The sequence below is a fragment of the Aethina tumida genome, chromosome 4 (assembly GCF_024364675.1).
Source record: "Aethina tumida isolate Nest 87 chromosome 4, icAetTumi1.1, whole genome shotgun sequence".
In the NCBI taxonomy this organism is placed as follows: Eukaryota; Metazoa; Arthropoda; class Insecta; order Coleoptera; family Nitidulidae; genus Aethina; species Aethina tumida.
The window spans coordinates 21,123,680-21,145,389 of record NC_065438.1 but is presented as its reverse complement, the minus strand read 5'-3'; the positions used below and the strand labels follow the sequence as shown (position 1 = coordinate 21,145,389).

General features: G+C 29.6%; 1 protein-coding gene across 1 annotated transcript in view; it reads right to left on the bottom strand.

The window, feature by feature from the left end:
* LOC109597870 (T-box transcription factor TBX20) overlaps window positions 1-18,472 on the bottom strand; it is a 38,406-nt gene extending 19,934 nt beyond the window's left edge. Inside the window, exons 1-2 of the mRNA XM_020013650.2 lie at window positions 18,227-18,472; window positions 16,829-17,162 (exon numbers count right to left, since the gene is read on the bottom strand). Of these exons, the coding sequence (XP_019869209.1) occupies window positions 16,829-17,162; window positions 18,227-18,392 (500 nt within the window). The 5' untranslated portion in view covers window positions 18,393-18,472. The remainder of the gene's footprint in view (window positions 1-16,828; window positions 17,163-18,226) is intronic.
* Window positions 18,473-21,710: the final 3,238 nt, after the last annotated feature.

Sequence of the window (21,710 nt, the reverse complement as noted above, 5' to 3'; positions counted from 1 at the left end):
TATTTAACAACGTTCCACAGACAAATTTAAGTCATCAGTGAAAAATTATGAGTTCCTGAAAGTGAAGAAAATATCAACCACAGACGTGACCTACTCTCAGGAAAAAGTATATATGGAAAATGAGAAAAAATTAATAATCCAATTAATTATTATTGCCAATTTTTCATATAATGAAAAAAGCATTCTTATTATTAAGAATTTGATAATAATCCAGATATTTATCAAAATGTTGATAGAGAAGAAAAAGTTAATAATTACCCAAAAAAACTTATATTACTGATAATATTGAAAAAAAAATTTCTATTATCAGTGAAAATTTAATAATAATCCAGATATTAATCAAACTATTGATAATTGTCCAGATAATTAAGAAAAAGTTAATAATTAAAAAAAATTATATTGATAGTACTGAAAAAATATTTTTATAAATAGTGAAAATTTGATAGTAATCCAAGTATTTATCAAAATATTGATAATTGTCCAGATAATTAAGAAAAAATTAATAATAATTATCCAAAAAAATATATATTATTGATAGAATTGAAACAAATATTTATATAATTAGTGAAAATTTAATAATAATCCAGATATTTATCAATTTATTGATAATTGTCCAGATAATTAAGAAAAAGTTAATAATTATCCAAAATAACTTACATTACTGATAATATTAAAAAAAAATATTTTTATTATAAGTGAATATTTAATAATAATCTAGATATTAATCAAACTATTGATAATTGTCCAGATAATTAAGTAAAAGTTAATAATTAAAATATATATTGATAGTACTGAAAAAGTATGTTTATAATTAGTAAAAATTTGATAGTAATATCAAATAATATTTATCAAAATATTGACAATTGTCCAGAAAATTAAGAAAAAATTAATAATAATTATCCAAAAATATATATTATTGATAGAATTGAAACAAATATTTATATAATTAGTGAAAATTTAATAATAATCCAGATATTTATCAATTTATTGATAATTGTCCAGATAATTAAGAAAAAGTTAATAATTATCCAAAATAACTTACATTACTGATAATATTAAAAAAAAATATTTTTATTATAAGTGAATATTTAATAATAATCTAGATATTAATCAAACTATTGATAATTGTCCAGATAATTAAGTAAAAGTTAATAATTAAAATATATATTGATAGTACTGAAAAAGTATGTTTATAATTAGTAAAAATTTGATAGTAATATCAAATAATATTTATCAAAATATTGACAATTGTCCAGAAAATTAAGAAAAAATTAATAATAATTATCCAAAAATATATATTATTGATAGAATTGAAACAAATATTTATATAATTAGTGAAAAATTAATAAAAATCCTGATATTTATCAATTTATTGATAATTGTCCAGATAAATAAGAAAAAGTTAATAATTATCCAAAAGAAATTGTATTTTTGATAATATTGAAATAAATATTTTTATTATTAGTAAAATTTTGATAATAATTCGGATATTTATCCAAATATAGATATTTGGCCAGATAATTATAAAAAAGTTAATAATATTATAATGAAAATAAATATTATATCATACTTATCAAATTTTGATGATTATCCATATAATTACTAATTTTTCATACAAAAAAAAGTACAAATTTAATAGTTATACAGATATCAAAAAAATTGATAATTGTCCAGATAATTATAAAAAATTTAATAATTATTAATTATTATATTTTAAAAATAGAAAAAATGATAATAAATATTACATTCCCAGATAATTATTTACAATTCAGATATTTATTATAAAATTGATAATTGTCCAGATAATTTGTGACATAAATAATAAAATTTGATATTTGTAATAATAAAAATTTCATAAATTAGAGGTATAAATATGATTTATTGGTGATATTTAACAAGACTGCAATTAGAAAACAATTATAATGTTTTATCCAGATAATTACCAGAAAATTGGTAATTATCAAGATAATTATCAAATAGTTAATTAAATAAATTTAATTTCGAAATATGAGTAATAAGATATTTTTAAAATATTGTGTATAAACTGGAACCACATTTTTATATTTAATTTATGTATTTCCAATTTGATTTCAGGTTTTTTGGACAAATTACCATTTATGCATCCCGACATAATCATCAAGTATAAATACAACATTTTAAAAAGCTGTTAAAAATGCAAAATATTTAAGTAATGCACAACGACAGATTTAAACGATTTCACTTGGGGCACACGCTGTCTCGAGCACACACCTTGTGGCACACACGTATAATTTGACGAAAAAAACAGGTGTTACATCTGCCCGACTAAGCACTACACTTTATCATATAAATTGCTACATTTTCATTCTTTCCGAGTTGTTATATTAATGTTTAAATGCACTATTATTATTGATGAACAGATAGAGACAGGACGTTATTTGTCAAAAAATATGAAAAACAGCCAGCTAGTATGATACGTACATTATCTATAATTTAGTGTTGATCATCCGAATGATACGGCCTTATCTTTCGTGTGCATCTGTAGAGGGAAACGTTGTTTGAAATAGTGCACCGGAAAAAGGCTTACTACGTGTTGGATTGTTTCGAATACGCTTTGTTAACTCCGCGGACTGTGGGCTTGGTGAGTTTGGGAATTAACAGAATTTGCCTTCGGTCTGGGGCCGGTGAGACGTCGAACCAAATTGTTGTGTGAGTAAGTTCGGCGGCAATTACATCAACAACGTACGGCATAAGGTGTAAAAACGGAGTTGACTAGTTCCACAAATGTCACACAAGTTGATGATCGGATCGCGTGTCTGGGGCAACTGTCGGGCAATTGTTCAAAAGTGTATCGTCGCATCCGTTCGGTTGTCTTTCATCATTAAACCTCAAACTTATTTATTACATACACGTCGGCCGTACCGTATCCACATTTTTTTGTCGCCAGCACCCAACCACTCATTATCGGCCGTAACACAGAAACATAACGGCCCCCGTGAAAAAAATTAATTATATAATGACATCGGAATCGTTCAAAATGGATTTTGATTATAGTCATTTTCACCACACCTCGCCGGACGGAACTGTTTTTAACGCGTCTTGTTTACCTAATTGAAACGAACGTGACGCTCGTCAAATTGCCACCGTATAAACAAAAAACAAAAACCAAAAAAAAAAAAAAATGGCTACGACGACAGGACGTTACCGGTGGATGCAGTTAATTCGCCCGACGTTCGACGTTCAGTCGAGTTCAACGAGTCGCCGGAGCCCGGAGTTCACACCCCCCGCCCCGCCGCCGGTCCGGGCCGACTGGAGTCGCCGTCCCTGCCTGGCTACGTGAGTGTGCTCCCAAGCCGGCACGCCGATTTGCATGTTGAAAGTGCAATTCGGCCTTCGGAACGGCCCACGCCGAATTAGCTCCGAAGTGAGTCGGATAATGTAACGGACCAGTTTCCGGGGTGGCGAATTTCCAGTTGATGCGGCGGCGGGAAAAGACCAGACGCGACGCGCCATTGCCGGGATCGATACCGACGGCAGATGCTGCCACTAAACAATGTAACACACCACGCCCCCGCCGCCGCCGCGGGGGCGGGAGGAGTGGGTGCGCTCCCCGGGCGCCTGTCACCAATTTCGCCCCCAATAATTAATGAACCCGCGGTCGGAACTGAAACGATAATTCCATGATAATGGCAGCGCGCGACCTAACGTCAATTATTAATGTCGCCCGGCCGAGGAAAACGGGCCCGATTATGGCGCAAAAACAATCCGATTCGATTTATCGGCTACGCGGTGGATTGTTGGAGTGAAGAGGTTCTGGTGCAATTGGTTAGTTTATACTGTGAGGTCTTCCGTCTAATGGAATATAGAATATCTAATTTTTTCGACCTTATATTGGAATCAATCACGAAATTCCAGATAATTATTATTAGAGAAAATTTAATAGTTATCCTGATATATATCCAGATATTTATCAAAAAATAGTCCAGGTCCAAAAATTAATAATAATTATCCATATAATTATAAATTTTCCATTTTAAAAATATAATAATAATTCTTTAAAATTTTGATAATTATCCAGATAATCATTAAAAAAATTAATATTTCAGATAATTATTATTACCAATTTTATGAAGAAGTTAATAATTATTCAAGCAATTATTTTGTAATTCTAATATATATATATATATATATATATATATATATATATATATATATATATATATGAAAATAAATATAATATTTATCAAATTTTGATGATAATCTAGAAAATTATCAAAAAATTAATATTCCTGACAATTATTATTAACAATATTTTACATAATTTTTAGACTGTGAATATTATATGTTGATGAAAACATGATAATTAATCAGATATTTTCAAAATTTTGATTGTTATCAGACATTTATAAAAAAATTGAGCATTGTCCAGATAATTATGAAGTTAATAATAATTACTCAAGTAACTATAAACTTTTTTGTTTTAAAATATATAACAATTAAAATAAATATAATACTTGATTGATGATTATCCACATAATTATCAAAAAATTAATATTTCAGATAATTATTATTTTAATTTTTTTACATAACGGGAAATTTTTTTTATTATAAATATTATATATTATTAAAAACTTGATAATTACTCAGGATTTTTCAAAAATTAGACAGTTGTATGAATGTATGTATCAAAAAAACAATAATTGTCCAGATAATTATGAATAAGTTAATAAGTAAGTAATTTGTGTTTTAAATAATATAATAATAAAATTATATTTCTTATCAAATTTTGATGATTATCCGTATAATTATAAAATAATAAATATTACAGATAATTATTATTATCAATTTTTTACATAATGAAAAAATGTTTTTGTGAAAACTTGATAATTAGTCCAATATTTTCAAAAATTTGCAAGTTTGTCCGGATAATTATCAAGAACATAATATAAATCATTTAATTAATTATTAATTTTTAAAGTTTAAGAAATATAATAATCATAATATTATATTCAAATTTATTATCCAGATAATTATCAAAAAATTGATGTTCCAGATAATTATTATTAATGATTATATTATATACATATATATTGAAAAATGTTTTTATTATAAATATTATATATTCAAGGATCTTCAAAAATTTGATATAGATTAATAATTGTCCAGATAATTATAAAGAAATTAATAATAATTCATCTTATTACTAATTTTTGTATTCTAAAAAATATAATAATGAAAATTCTAGACAATTATTATTACCAATTTTTTACATATATAATATTAAATATTTTCAAAAATTTGATAGTTATCAATCATTTATAAAAAAATTGATAATTGTCCAAATAACTACTATTAATATTAATTAATAATTATTAACTTCTGTGTTTTAAAATATATAATAATGAAAATAAATGTAATATTTATCGAATTTTGATGAGTTTCCAGATAATTATCAATTTTTCATATATTTAAAAAATTTGATAGTTATCAATCATTTATAAAAAAATTGATAATTGTCCAAATAACTATTATTAATATTAATTAATAGTTATTAACTTCTGTGTTTTAAAATATATAATAATGAAAATAAATGTAATATTTATCGAATTTTGATGAGTTTCCAGATAATTATCAATTTTTCATATATTTAAAAAAGTATATTATTCTAAATTTTATGTATATTAGTTGATAGTTGATAATATTTATCAAAAAATTGATAATTGTCCAGATAATTATCAAAAAGTGAATCCTGTTAATTATTACTAATTTTCATATATTGAAAAAAAAAAATGTTTAGTATTAATATTATATATTAGAGAAAATTTGATAATTATTCAGATATGTATCATAAAATTGATAATAGTCCAGATAATTTGTGATTATTAATGTGGCTGGCTGAGGAAAACGGGCGTATTATGGTGCAAAAACAGTCCGATTTGATTTATCGACAACACGTCGAATTGTCAGCGTGAAGAAGGTACAATTAGCAAGTTTATCTTGTGAGGTCTGGACAGTTCAGTTCCTGGACTTTGCGTCTAATGGAATATCGACTTTCTAGTTTTACGACCTTATTCAGGAATCAACCGCGACATTGACAATATTTATGTTTGGTGCAATAAAACTGCATTAAGCCAGTCTGTCCGAGGCCCATAAACGTGCTGGACACACTTGTTAAATCTGTAGTGCCATTGCCACCCACCTAGTCATACAGCACCGTTGCCACGTCTGATTTTAGTACCGTCGTCACTTCCTCTTTCCCAATCATCAAACAAGACAAAAACCTTAAGTGGTTGCAGCCTGAGACGAGCTGGGGGTGGCACCAGAAGGGGGCAGGTTCTCCAACTGATGGACACAAGTGGAGGGTCTATTGGGGTAGGAGTTGGCAACGTGTGCAAGTTTCCGTGTCCAAGTTGTGCCGTTTGCGTTGAAGTCCTTGATTTATGGCGGAGCCACCCGCTGATCACGCCAGTTTTGTTTATTTTCCATTCTTATCCGGCCCCGGTTTTCCATTCGACATTGTCACGGTGGTTTTTCTCGAAACGGATGGTTCGTGTGCCCTCCCGGCCGACAATGCGAAATCGATGGTTGTTGTGACACACACGAACTTTACGACGTTCCAACAACCGGAAGAGGAGTCCAGAAAAATGTGTTTACACCTCGGGTCCATTAGGCGGTTTAGCTGGAAACCGGGCCGTAAATATGACCGGCCAATATAAATTTAACACGTGTAATGATAGCTTTATCTACATTTAATAAGTCACTGCTAAAGACAACCAACCATATTCGCACTTTAAAAGAAAGCCATAAACCCGGCCTTTTATCCGTCGCGTTGAATTTCGATGGTAAAAAAAAAATATCCGTTTTATGACCGAATCGGAAAGTTATAAACCCGCTAATTTATATACTGCAGTAAAGAAGTTAGCATTTACTGCTGTGATTTTCCTATACAAAACACATTGTAATTGGGAATTATTGAGATATTGATACAAGCTTTGTTGCAATATAGGCTCAGCAACGTTTTATTGACCAATAATTTCATTACTAGGAAGTCATAAAGTGTCCAAGAAATGATGTTATAGTGACATACGCCACTCGTAAACCACAACCCGAGTAGTTTCAGCAATCTAAATTAAATTTCTACGTCGGACCACACAACAATTGAATTCGTTTGTGATTGTAATTTGTACCACTTTGGGAATTGATTGAAGTTTCTCTATCCTAACCAAATTGGATGGCCATCTTGGGCTGTTACCAGACAAGGCAAACAAAAACTGACTTGAAGTATGTCAAATTCATTTGATTTTAAACGATGATGCTTATATCCACGAAATCTGGACATTTGGTAAAAGAATATTTTTGAGAAGTAGTATATTTTTAGAAGTTACTACGGTATCTGTATTTACCGACCGACCGACATATGAAAGTCAAACTTAATCATTCGCCAAAAATATCGTCATATCTTAGTTAGAGATAATTTAATATATAATAAATTATATATTATTCAAAAGCATGATTTTGTTTCTCATCTTTTACAAGCGAATTTAAATATGGTTTCCATTTGAAATAAAAAAATTATACATATTATCTCGAAATTCGTCAAAATTATGGTCATATCCTAATTGGAAACAATTTAATATATCATAAATTATATAATTTTGAAAAGCATGACTTGATTTCGACATCTTAAAGACAATTTTAATTATTGTTTTTATTTAAAATTAAATAAAATACGCAGATTATTTGTAAATTCACAAGAACTACCGTCATATCTCACAAACAATTTAAAATATCACACATTACATATTTTTGAAAAACTTTATATTTATTTTCGACATTTTAAAGACAAATTCAATTTTAAATAAAAAAAAAATTAGACATGTTTTCATAAAATTCACCATAAATATCGTCATATCTTGTTAGAGATAATTTTGATTATATCTTTTGAAAATTTTGATTTATTTAAAACATTTTAGTTATAAGTTTTATTTAAAATAACAGGAATTACACATATCATATCTCTTTATTACAGACAATTTAATATATTAAAAATTATATACTTTTGAAAAGTTTTGTTTTTGACGTTTTAAAGACGAATTCAATTATGGGTTACATTGAAATAAAACAAATTACACATACTATCTTGAAATTCAGTAAAAATATCGTCATATCTTATTAAAGATAATTAATATACCTCTTTTGAAAATTTCAATTTATTTAAAACATTTCAAATATTACTTTGGTTATAATTTTTATTTAAAATAAAAGAAATTACACATATTATCTCAAAATTTCCTTCGTCATATCTTTATTACAGATAATTTAATATATTAAAAATTACATATTTTTGAAAAGTTTGATTTGTTTTTAATATTTTAAAGACGAATTCAATTATGATGTCCATTTGAAATAAAACATATTACTCATATTATCTCGAAATTCACCAGAAATATCGTCATATCTTGTTTCAGATAATTTAATATATCTCTTTTTGAAATCTTGATTTATTTTAAATTTAAACACTTTAAAGACTACTTTTTTATTTAAAATTAGAAATTATACATATTATTTGGAAATTTACCTGAATAATCGTCATATCTTTGTTAGAGATAATTTAAAATGTCAGAAATTATATATTTTTGAAAAGCTTGATTTATTTTCGACATTTTAGAGTCAAATTTTTAAATTATAAAAATAGACATATTTTCTTGAAATTCACCTAAAATATCGTCATATTTTAGTTAGATACAATTTAATATGTAACAAATTATATATTTTTGAAATCTTGATTTTTTTATACATTTTGAAGACAAATTCAATGACGATTTCCATTTAGAATTGGGACACCCCGTACGTTAAACGTTTATATTTATGGTGACCCGTACGTAAAGTCCGAGTTATGATTTACACCCCTGCGTTTCAGCTGTTGGATAACGACGCGGGCTGCTCACTCGAACACACTTAATATAAAACGAACATCCACATGCAAAGTAATACCAGAATGTAAATATAAATAATATTATAAGTAGATATTTATCATAATTTCCTTTCTTTGTTTTTTTTTATTCATTTCAGAAGGGCGATCAGAAACGCTGGCGCAGCTGTTTGTCAGCTGTGTTTTTAATATATTAATGATCAGCTCGTAATTAAGCACTACGACCGAGTATAACACTGAACATAACACCGCCACTTACAGAGTAACGTGCATGTGCACGGACGTTGAAAATCTCAAGGGTCCACGTCTCGAAACGCCGACTGCCGCGGATGGCTGAAACCAATCTGGACCACACAAAACGGGTTTTTGCTTCCACTCAATGACTCATCCATAAATAAGGCCATTATTACGCATAAACGTCCGCTTTATATCACACGACGTGTCACTGTCTTTTAAACTGAGCAACGGAAATAGAAGGGTTGAAAATTAATTAATAAATTTGACGTTCAAGCCGGTAAAGTAGGTATTTAACTCGCTGGTGCAAATAAACTCATTTTTGGTTGAGTCTATAAATTTAACAAAATTATAAACAATTTTATTTATGACTGGAAAAAAAGTAGCAAAAGACCTGTTTTATCCAATTATTTAAATTAATGATAATCTATTGTGTCAATAATTTACATTAAAATGAAATTTTATCTCAGTATTTATGTATACATATAAATTATGATTTTGTTCGAACAGTTGTTTGGTATAAACTTAAATATCATCACATTATCTTTTCCACCAATTAATAAAAAACTAAAAAATTAGACATTAATGTAAAGTAAATATTCAATTTTAACAGCTCAAATATCATGATAATTTTCAATCATACAAACTATATGATTTATGAAAAAAAGGAGAAAACGTCGTGAGAATCAAATAAAGATCTTGCTTAAATATTTAAATTAATGGCAATTTATTATATCGATAAATTATATTGAAATAAAATCTTCTTGATAGTCTCTTTTGCATAAAATTATATATTTTTTGTTTTTGTTTTGTGTCACTATAAGAAGAAATATCAAAAATTATTTTTGGTTAACAAAAAACTAAAGAACTATATTTGTGACTTAATAAATTTAATACTTTGAAAAATATCGTCATACCTTAGTTAGAAACAATTTAATCATAATATAATTTTCAAATGTATGACTTGATTTTGACATTTTAAAGACAAATTTAATTATGGTTTTTATTTAAATTTAAATAAAATACACAGATTATTTGTAAAAACAATATCACACATTATATATTTTTGAAAAACTTTGTTTTCGAAATTTTGAAGACAAGTTCAATTATGATTTACATTTGAAATAAAAGAAATATACATATTATATCGAAATTTACCAGAAATATCGTCATATCTTAGAAATAATTTAATATATCACAAACTACATATTTTTGAAAAGCTTCGACATTTTAAAACCAAATTTAATTTTAAATAAAACTATATATTATACATAAAACTATACATTTTTTTTGTTTTTATTTATTTATATATAAGAAGAAACATCAAAAATTATTTTTGGTTAACAAAAAACTAAAGAACTATATTTGTGACTGTTTATAAATTTAATACTTTGTAAAATACTTTGACATAAATGTGGGTAAAGTAGGTATTTAATTTTATGAGACGCTGTACATGGAATAAACTTACTACCATAAATAGATTAACCAGTTTTAATAAAAATGATAAATACAGGAAATATTTGAATAATAATTAATTCAATCAAATAAATAAATTAAGTATATAATTTATTAAGGTATTTATTTTACATAAAAATAATAAATTTTTTAATAATTACTTATTATCCGGACAAATATCATCAAATTCTTTTTATTTAACAAAAGAGTAAAAAGAATATTTGTCTCTTAAAAAATTTAATATTTTTTAAAATAACATTAATGTGGGTAAAGTAGAGAATTAATTTTATAAGACTGTACAGAATAATAAAATAATAATAATAATAATAATTAAATGCCATTTAAATTGTCTAAATATATTATTGATAAATTAATTCATTACAAGACCTAATCCCACCGAAGGGGCTATTTTTCTTCTCACATTGGTTATTAACTAACTGTGTGATAAAAAGTGGGGTGTGACACTTTTGTTCACGTGGTAAAGTGCAGTTATATTTTCAACGAAAAGAAAAAACCATTTGGCATTTTGGTGGCGACAATACCGGATAATTTAGCACCCGCCTCTGCCTCCAGTTTGAGCACATAAAACCGTGCAAAGAACTGTTGACAAACCCACAATTTCCACTTAGACACGATTGTATTGTGCATGAATAATGATGTAACAGAAAATACTTTATGCGTCGTTATAAGCAAAAATAGAAGTAAAATTGAATGGTGACCGGAGCGGCGTAGTGGCGAGATACCTCGTTACCGCTATTGTCCTCAGACATTGGCATCTGTCCTCCCAACTATGCGGTTGTTACATTTCACAAATAATCAGCGACCTACACAACAGCCACCCGTACCGGTGCGGCGCTACCGGCGAATGAAATATCGCTCCGAACTCTCGGAAAAAGTGAAACCGGGCCGAACGTTAATTACCGGGTTTTTCATCAGTCCGAGCGCCCCCGTTTAATTATCATCGGGCGGGGGCGTGCTGCGTCCCATGTATCGATGAATTTCGCGGCGACAGGTGCACGCTGTATGGTTTTCGTCGATAATTGTTACATTAATGCCGGAGCGTCGGGCACCGAAAAACCGTGGCCCAGGGACGGCGGCGCGAACGGCGATAATAACAGGGCACGACGGTGCCGTTTTCCCAATTTACTATGGTAATTGCCCCGGTGTTTAGACCCCGAAATTGCGAAACACGAATTAAGCACCGGACGATTCACTAATTGGAATGCTCCGCGTCCATTATAGGCCGCACATTTTTCACCACGGACCGGACCGGAAAACGCGATTTTAATTTTCAACCCTTCTTTTCGATGGTGCCTCCCTCGTGCGCAATTTGCATAATGTGAATTCGAAACGAAAGATTTTTTGTTGCCTTATTATTAGTTTTGACGTTAGAGTCGATAAAGTAGGAATTTAAGCTCATTATTATTTGCTTTGAGAAAACAAAAAACCTATAATAAAATAATAATAGCAATGGTGCCAATAAATTAAACCAAATTATAAACAATATAATTTATGTTAGGAAAAAAGGTAATAAAAGATAAAATAGACTCGTTTGTATCCAATTATGTATTTAAATTAATGATAATCTATAATATCAATCAATTTACAACAATTTACAATTTTGTTTGAATAATTATTTGGCATAAAATTAAATGTCGTCACATTTTCTTCTTTGTCTAAAGTTAACATAAAATTAATTACATTAATTTAGATAAAGTAGTAATTAATATTATAAAAATATTATTTAATAAACTTATTACTAAATTGATTAAGCAGTAATAGAAGTGCAGAAAATATTCTAATAATACTTAAATAATGAAAATTTTCAATAAAATATATTCATTATTATTATAAAAAAATCAAACAATTGAAAATTATAAATAAAAAGCATTTGACATTAGAGTCGGTAAAGTAGAAATTTAATTTTGAAAACATATTGTTATACAACAAATTCGTTAATAAAGAGATTAACAGTTGTCACTTGCAAAAAAAAAAAAATAGTTTGATACTTGAAATATTTAATTTTGAAGACATGTTACAGAATACTTTTATTAATAAATATATTAAATCGCAAAATTTGAGAAAAAAATAATTATAATTTTAATTATACAAATTATTATTTGTAGAATTAAAAAAATTGTAATCATTATTTAAATAATAAAACATCTAGTTAAAACGATAATAATAATTTTAACAAAAAAAAAAAGATAACATTATAAAACAAAAGATAAATAAACGAGGAAGGCTCAATCCTATCAACCTTTATATTTTAATAACAATTAAATAATAATTTTCAACAAAATCAACTAAATATTTGATTTACCTTAAAAAAATTTTTGAATTTTTCAAATATTTAAGTTAATGAATTTATTATATCAATAATTTATGTTAAAAGCAGAAAAATTATAATTTTGTATTAATTTACTACAAAAAATTAAAATTGTATATTATTTAACCCCTAATAATTTTGAAATTTTGAAAAATAGTTTTTCTGAAATTTTAAAGAATTTAAAAAGCACCAATGAATTCAAAACTATGAATAAAAATAGTTTGACATTAGAGTCGGTAATGTAGATATTTAATTTACAAGACATTTGTCACTGAATAATTTAATTAATAATTCCATTATTAATCGTAAATTTTAAGATAAAAAATGTAATCAATGTTTAACTAATAGACATAAAAATATAATAAACAAAAAAAAAATAAACAAGATAAATTAATGATGACCCATTCTATCAACAATTTACATTTAAATAAATATATGAAATAAATATATTTTTAGTGGTTATTTTGGTCATGTAGACAAGCGAAACCGTTCTCTCGATATTGGGGTTGCTGCTCCAGTTCCAAATTTATGTGCAAAAGGGCCACATCCCCTCGCGTCAGAACAGACAAAAATTCGTTGGCCCAATTGTTTCCGAACGACATCCGTGTTTGTGCGACCGTGTCGGAAAGGTGATAAAATTATCTTCGAGAGGTATCGATTATTGTTGGGTGTGACAGGGGAGGTCGGCTTCCCAAGTCGGAACGTATCGTTCCGTAATTGAATGGGAAGGGCAGTCTTCCACCTTGACCATAAATTGCCATCGAAATCCCGCAATTTACAAGGAATGCCGTAGGAAAGAAGGAAAAAGCAATTTGACAAGACTTAGCCCCCCCAGCAGCGGGGAGACCGAAAGTGGGAATCAATGAACGGGACCCGTGAGCGGGCGAAGGGGCGGAGGGGGCGCAGATCCGATTGGAATTAGATAGTCTTCCGGCCCGGGTTTGGAAGTATCTCAGGAAATGTGTCGGGGAAATTAGTCCCTAATTCGGCGTTTTGAGCCTCGCGTACTTAATTAAGGGCCGTCCCACCCTCCGAATCGGATGCGACCCCGGAAAAATTACGCAGTGCACATCCCCGACGTCGGTTTCAATTAAGTTGGTGCCGGAAAATGATTTAATTTGTAATCTTTGTGCGGTGGACGAGTTATGGTTGGTTTTTTGTTCAGGGGGGGAGTTCAATTTAAGTTTGATGGAAGCACCGACAACCCGTGGCCGGTTGCACCCGTGTTTAACTCTCGCTTAAGGTTTTTTAAGCATGTGCCCGTTCATTACTCAACGTTCAGGCAAAACAATAAGTCATTTAGCGACTGTAAAGCAAAAGCAATTAAAATTTTATAGGGAATTTCAAGTGTTAATACTGTCCAGTAGTTGAAGTGTAATTAAAAGCTCTAATGGAAACATTTTTTTATGATTAGTATGTCCAGAATTGTAGGCACGTACACAATGAGACTTAAAAGATTTCTTTTACTACTTGCTATCTGTTGTTATTAACTTTACGACCTTTTATATACATGAGCACGTGTGACTAAAAAAAAATTCTTATCGCACTTAATCTAAAAGTCTAATGTAGTGATAAGCCACGACAAATAAATAGTTATTAATTGCCAGCAAGTTCAAAACGAGGCATGTCAAACGCTAATCCGTTTGTTAACACACCTTTTTCGACCTTTTTGCCGATTTTGTACTGGTCCAGTTCGCCTTGGGTTAGTATTAGTAGAACAAAGTAGTTAGCACAACATTACTGTTAAGCGGTAAAAAGCTCATCAGACTTGACCGTTTTTCTTTAGCTGTGGCACTTCCTCTAGTTGCGCCGGCAAAAAAATGGGCAACAGTCATGAAAAAGCACCATTAAAAGCGTTTGGCGGAATAATAAAGTGAGCATAACGCCTTCCTTTCCTTGTTGGAGGCCGTTGATGCGAAAAATTGATGAGTACTTAAGCCGTTTGCAAATTACTTTCTATTTGCATTACACAAGAAACTCCACGATGGTAATCTGAATTAAAAAGTCGGCTTTATTTCTTTTTTAACATCGGCTTATAAAAGGTATGACGTATGTGACAAGTCCCCAAGATTAGGATCGTAAAAATGCAGGTGTGGCTCTTATGAAAGAGCCCAGCACCAATTTGATTTCTTTGATTAATGCCCCGATAAAATCTGGGCTGATTTTGTGGAAAATGTCCGATTAAAGGGAAGCCACTACGTGTGCAACGTTACGCTCCGACTGGTCGAGGTTGATGTATAACATAAAAAAAGAATAAGTTGCGCACGACATTTTCTTGGGTTTGGGGGAGCGACGTTTGAATCGATACGTTCCATGATTACATGCATTTATCCACCGGTATGTCTACAGCAATAATTCCATGTCATTAAGGCAGCAAACGTTAAAAAGGAAATTGAGGAGCTGAGTTACAAAGTGCACGGTTTCGTTCCCATCACCTTGAGATGCAAACAAGGGGTTTTACCACGTCTTCAAGTGGTCACTATGGATCAATACCTTCATCCAGTTGTACGCTAATAAAATCAAAATTATCCTTAACACTTGACATCTCTGGTTCATTTAATGGGCCACCCCGCATCCAAATCAAAACCCAATTATGACACCCTACTGTTGCCAGTCGGGGGTGGCTTCGTCCCTTTGGTAGTAACAGATCTTGTTTTACACAAAATTGACTTGTAACACAAAATGATCGAACTTTTAGAGGGTCACACACATATAATAATTAAGACTTTGAAGTACCTACATTTGAAAATAATGTTGAAGGTAAAGGATTAACTTTGGTGGCCTTAAATAAGAGTCAATAACCACGATTTAATACATTTGTTATTTTATAACCACGAAAACTTCAATTGAAGAACTAAAACAAAGCCATGATGAAGACCTAAATCCAATATGCCTAACTGTAGACGCCCGAAGACTTCATCCAAGACTAGCAGCTAGATATTGGTTAGTTTCGAAGACCTTGATGGGTTTTTGCCGTTTTCGATGAATTTACGAAGGATTTCTTGTATTACAAAGTGCACGGTTTCGTTTCCATCATCAACGAAGTTAATTAAGTCCCCTGTTGTTTTCTAAAGATGGAAACTTCAACTAAGTAACTAATATAAGGCAATGATGAAGAGCTAAATTCATAACTGCATAACTGTAGAAGCCCGAAGACTTCATCCAGGATTAATAGCTAGTTATTGGCCAGTCTAAAAGACCTTTATGAGTTTTTACCGTTTTCGATGATTTTCTAAGGATTTTTTGTGTTATAAAGTGTTTCGTTTCCATCATCAACGAATTCAGTTAAATCACGTGGTGTTTTCTAAAGTCGGAAACTTCAACTAAGCAAGTCAAACAAAGCCCTGATGAAGAGTTAAATACAAACTACGTAACTGTAGAAGCCCGAAGGTTTAATTCAGTATTAACAGGTAGTTATTGGCCAGTTTAGAAGACCTTTATACGTTTGAGTAATTTTTGACGTCCACAACTAAATCAATGTCTTCATTTATTTATGTGCCAATAAAAACTCAATTTGTGACCGTTATCAAAATTATCCGTAACACTTGACATCTCCGGTAGATTTAACGCACCACCCCGCATCAAAATCAAAACCCAATTATGGCACCCCACTGTTGCGACTCGGGGGTGGCTGGGTCCCTCTAGTAGTGGGTCTTGTATTACACGAAATTGACTTGTAACACCAAAACATCCGAGTTTTAGGGGGCCGCACTGGTCGTTATTGATTCCGAATTGATATTCCCCAGTCGGTGTTACCCCATTGATGTTGATTTATTATAATTTTAGGCGGATTAAAGTGGACCAGTTCTCGTGAACCTCGACGCCAAGTAGACAAGTATGTGACGTTTGAAATAAAGGGCGCAGCAGGTTCGGAATTTTAGAATATAATAAGCACTCACCGTCCCGTTTTCGTGATGATCATCTCGGTGCCCAGATCGTGGAACTTGTCCCACAGATCCTTCGTCTCCAGGTGACAGTCGACGTTCAGCAGTTCGTCGCAGTTGCACAGGATTTTTTTCGTTTTCGGTAACGGTTTATCGGCGATTAGGTCGGGCGAGTCGCGGTCCAGGTCGGCCGCCTCCGAGCCGCAGTCGGACATCGGCGGCGACTGGCTCAGCTTCGGGACCTTCGGACGCGCCGATTCGCTGTCCGAACACTCTTCCACGTCCACCTCCACGTCGTCGTCTTCCAGGGGCACGTCCATCTCCGGACTGCTCAGACGCGACAACGGGCCTGGAAACAGTTTCGACCATTTTGAATTGCTGAAGCTTGCACGTTCCGATGTGTGGCGTCGGACAATTGCCATGAATTAGATTTGAAGATTTAAACAGTTAAACAGAATGAAGAAATTAGAAGTAAAATATCTTTAGTTTGGAAGAAGCTTTAAAATCAACAATTACTTCAACACATCCAATCAAATCACAAGTCCATGACATTTTGGAGGCTACTTAATATAAATAAATGAAAAACAAACTAAAATAAAAGCTAAAACACTAAAAAACTACTTTGCTACTTGAACAATTTACACCATCAAGACTTCTTCCCTTCATTTCGTTCTTGGATTAATTTCAAACACAAGGTTATTCAAATCTAATAGGTAATTTAAATAGTTTCACAATTAACTAATCATTTTTTATAATTTAGTTTGCCATTTCTCACATCTAATGACTTAATAAATTAGATTAAGAAGTTTTAGTAAGACATTTGATGTTTCATCACTGCTCTAAATTAAGCCATCAATTATAAATAATATTTACACTAATATTTTAATAAGATCAAGGCTTTCCAATTGTTTAAAGTTTAAATTAAATCCTCTAAACATTATACTAACAAAGTGGAAACAGACAATTCATAGTCATGGTGCCGTCGCTAAACGTTTACAACTTGTATACGAATGGACATTGGTTTTATGATAATAAATAATGGTTTATTGTACATTTGTTTAGGAAAACATGTTTGTTACTTTAGATAAGGTGTTTACTTAGAAAAAACGATAATAATAGGAACCTAAAACACCCAATTAAGACTGTTAACTTGAGGTTGAAAATAAATATCGAAGATGAAGGATGAATTTAGGCGGCAGTGACCAGGAATTAGGTCTTTTGAGCTGCTTCCTACAGAAAAAACCTTCAAACGGCGAACAAAAAAATGGAGATGAAGAGCTAATCCAAAAAGCGTAACCGCAGAAGCCCGAAGGCTTCATCCCGGATTAACGGCTAGTTATTGGCGAGTTGGGAAGACCTTGATGGGTTTTTTGAGATTTCGATGGTTTTCGAAGGGTTTTTTTGAGCACTGACCGTCAGCGTTGATGTCCCTCGGCGAGATCAGCGACTCGGTGTCCGGCGGCGTCGCACCCCTCGCCATGATCGCGGCAATCGAAAAGTCAGTGGCCCTCGTGGCCTTAACGGTGGGCACTAGGAGGCCGGCTGGTGCACTGTCCTCTGGCATGCCGCCCAACAACATCACACAATACACTGGTTCACCAAATTATAAAATAATACGCACAACTGTCAATCGATAACCGTGGTGGTTGTTGTTGTTATTGAAGAGAGTTTTTTTTTTTTGTTTTTTGCCCGGTCTCAGTCCGACATTAACACTTCATGTCCGGTGCTTACGGCTGCCCACTATGTGACTGACTAACCGGACCGGAATATGCGGCGGCCGAGTCGGGGAAAAATGGGCGGCGCCGTCGACGAAGGGAGGGGCGTAGCGGCGGGCGGTGCCAAGGTTTTTGTGTGTGTGGTCTGTGCATTAGGTTCGCGTGACTTGAGCCATCAATCAGAGTGGTGCGGTTACGGTGGCGACATGCTTTGTAGACAGCCACTTGATATCAGTTCCCCCCGGACTTTCGGGGGCCACCCACCGGTCAACGGGACGATTCGGCCGGGCCGGACGCCATCGCCGACTGTTGTGTCCCCGATGGTCATTCAATATTATCGTTTTGCCCGTCCACGTCTTTATTGGGCAAGGATTACGCGCTCCGGAAATTGATGATCGGCGGGGCACAAAAAAATTGGGAGGCTAATCCTTTAAGGTTAGGTCTTGACGGTGCGCATAAAAAATATTGAATGGTTTTAATATGAAACTGATTTCGGCAAGGTCGGTTTTATTGGCGTGTATTATTTATCGGTTGCCGGATTATCCGGGTGGGGTCGCGTCAATGGAACGACCCCGTCGTAATGTACTTTTAAATTTTATATTCGGGTTTATTTTATTTTTGTCCGTCTTTCGGCTGCTTTTAACAATTTTGTTGGATTTTTATTTGCTGAAAAGATAAATTACAGTTTATAAAAAACGTAAAAAATGTATTATAGTAACGCAATAAAAGAATTTTAGTAAAAATAAATAATTTTGATTAATAAATAAAATAAAATCATTGTAAAATAAAATATAACATATTTACCTATATTTTTATATTGTTATTTTAAATTTACTAATAAAATAGTCAACATAACAGATTTTTATTATTATCTTCTAATAATTTTTTGAGAATAAGAAACTTGAAAAATGAGGTTAACATAAATATTTTTTCTTAAATTGAATATCTGATTATAAAAAAGTTAAAATAAGTATAAATTATATTCTAAAAGAAAAAATATATAAAAAAGTATATAAATGTTTTAAATAATTTTCAGACCAAGAAAAAATAAAAATTAATAGTAAATAAAAAATGAAATAAATAATTAAATCGAATTATAAAATTATTTTATTTCCGACAAGATTATTCAATTTGAAAATAAGTTTTATGTTAAAAAACAAATAATTTTATATAATATGTTATGTCAAATAAAAGAGTGAGCATTTTTAATAATTTTAAAATTTTTTATTAAACATCTTCAAAAAACTTCAGATTTTGATGTTTCACATAAAATGCATAAAAAACGATAAATAAATATCTGTAAAATTCAAATGATTTATAATAATTAAATGTGTAAAATACGGAAATTCTAATAAATTAGGTTGTGTTTTTCAGTAATATTAAAATTTTGATAAATGACATTTATAGAAAAATAAACACACTTTTAAGAGAAATATTTATAATTCTAAATTAAAAATGATATATAAAAAAACCTTTAAAAAATTCAATTCAAAATATATTAATTTAAGAAAATTGAAATGTATAAATATATTTAACAATTTAACAAATTTAAACAAACTAAATAATGATATTCGACATTAATTAGTTAAAAAAATAATTAACATGCCTTTTTTATATTCAGAAATTGGAAAATTATATAATCCTGACATCTATCGAGAGAGACTCAAAACAAGTATGTTCCCATTTTTTATAGGTTTAACTAAGAGAATAAAAGCATAAAGATATTTTAATAAATTACGTTGTATTTTAATTTTAATAAATTGTTAAATAATATGATTATTTTAGAATATTTCTATAAATAGATTAAACAAAAATTAAAAATAAATTAGATTAAAATAATTAATAGAATAGAAAAAATAAAGAAAATCTAATAAATTAGGTTGTGACTTTCAATAATTTTAATAAATCATTAAATAATATTATTTTAGTATATTTTTTTAAATAGATTTATTCATTTAAAAAACAATTTACCAAATTTAAACTAAAAAATGTATATTAATTAAAAAAAAACTTAATAAACACTGAAATTACAACTAGAATTTATATTCAATTAAAAACTAAATAAAAAAACAGATATATTTTATGTCCACAAATTAAAAAAATTGCATAATCTTGAAGTCTATAACAATAATATATAAATATTCATATTTTTGTAATTTAAATAAATAAAAGATTTATTTATTTAAAAGAAAATATTATTAATATTATTTATTTAAAAAAAAAACAGATATTTTTATATCCAGAAATTTAAAAATTATATAATCCTGACATGTACCGGAAAAAACTGAAAACAAGTTACGCCAAATTTTTATATGAATTACTTTTAAAATTTTTATCAAAATTTCAATTTTACAATTCATGTTATTGAAAGAATAAAAATTCTAATAAATTTGGTAGTGAATTTTGTTTTGGAACATGTATTGTTAAAAATGATAATATTAGAAAAAGTGTATTAAGCTTTGATTTTCAATAATTTTAACAAATTATATATGTATATATATATATATATATATATATATATATTGTTTTAATATATTTTTAAATAAATTTAGTTAATTAAAAGAAAATGGTTTAATTATAACTCAAAACCAAATAAAAATAATAATAAATTAAGTTAGAAATATAGAAATCTATAACTATTTTACAATATTTACCAAGTTTAAACAAAAAATATAACAAAATAAAAAAAACATAATAAATAGTAAAATCCACGTAGAATATTACTTAATAAAAAAACTTGAATGAAATTATGAAAAATTGAATAAACCTGACATCTATCGGAAAAAACTGAAAATAAGTATATGCCTATTTTTTTCAATCCTAAAATGAATAAACACATAAAAAGAATAGAATATTCAAAATATTCAAACATATATGACGAAAATTTTAAAATTTTTATCAAAATTTTAATTTCACAATTCACATAAATGAAAGAATAAAAAGTTCTTTTATATTAAGTCGTGATTTCAGTACTAAAATTTTTAATATATTATTACGTTAAAAATAATAATAATAATAATATTAGAAAAAAGTATTATTTGAGTGAATTATTTATTCTTTCAAATTTAATCTTTAAATAATAAAAAATATTGAAGCCATAAAATGTGTATAAATGAAAAAAAAACTTATTTTTTTACAATTTATTAAACCAGAAAAATAAAAATATATAATTATAATATTTT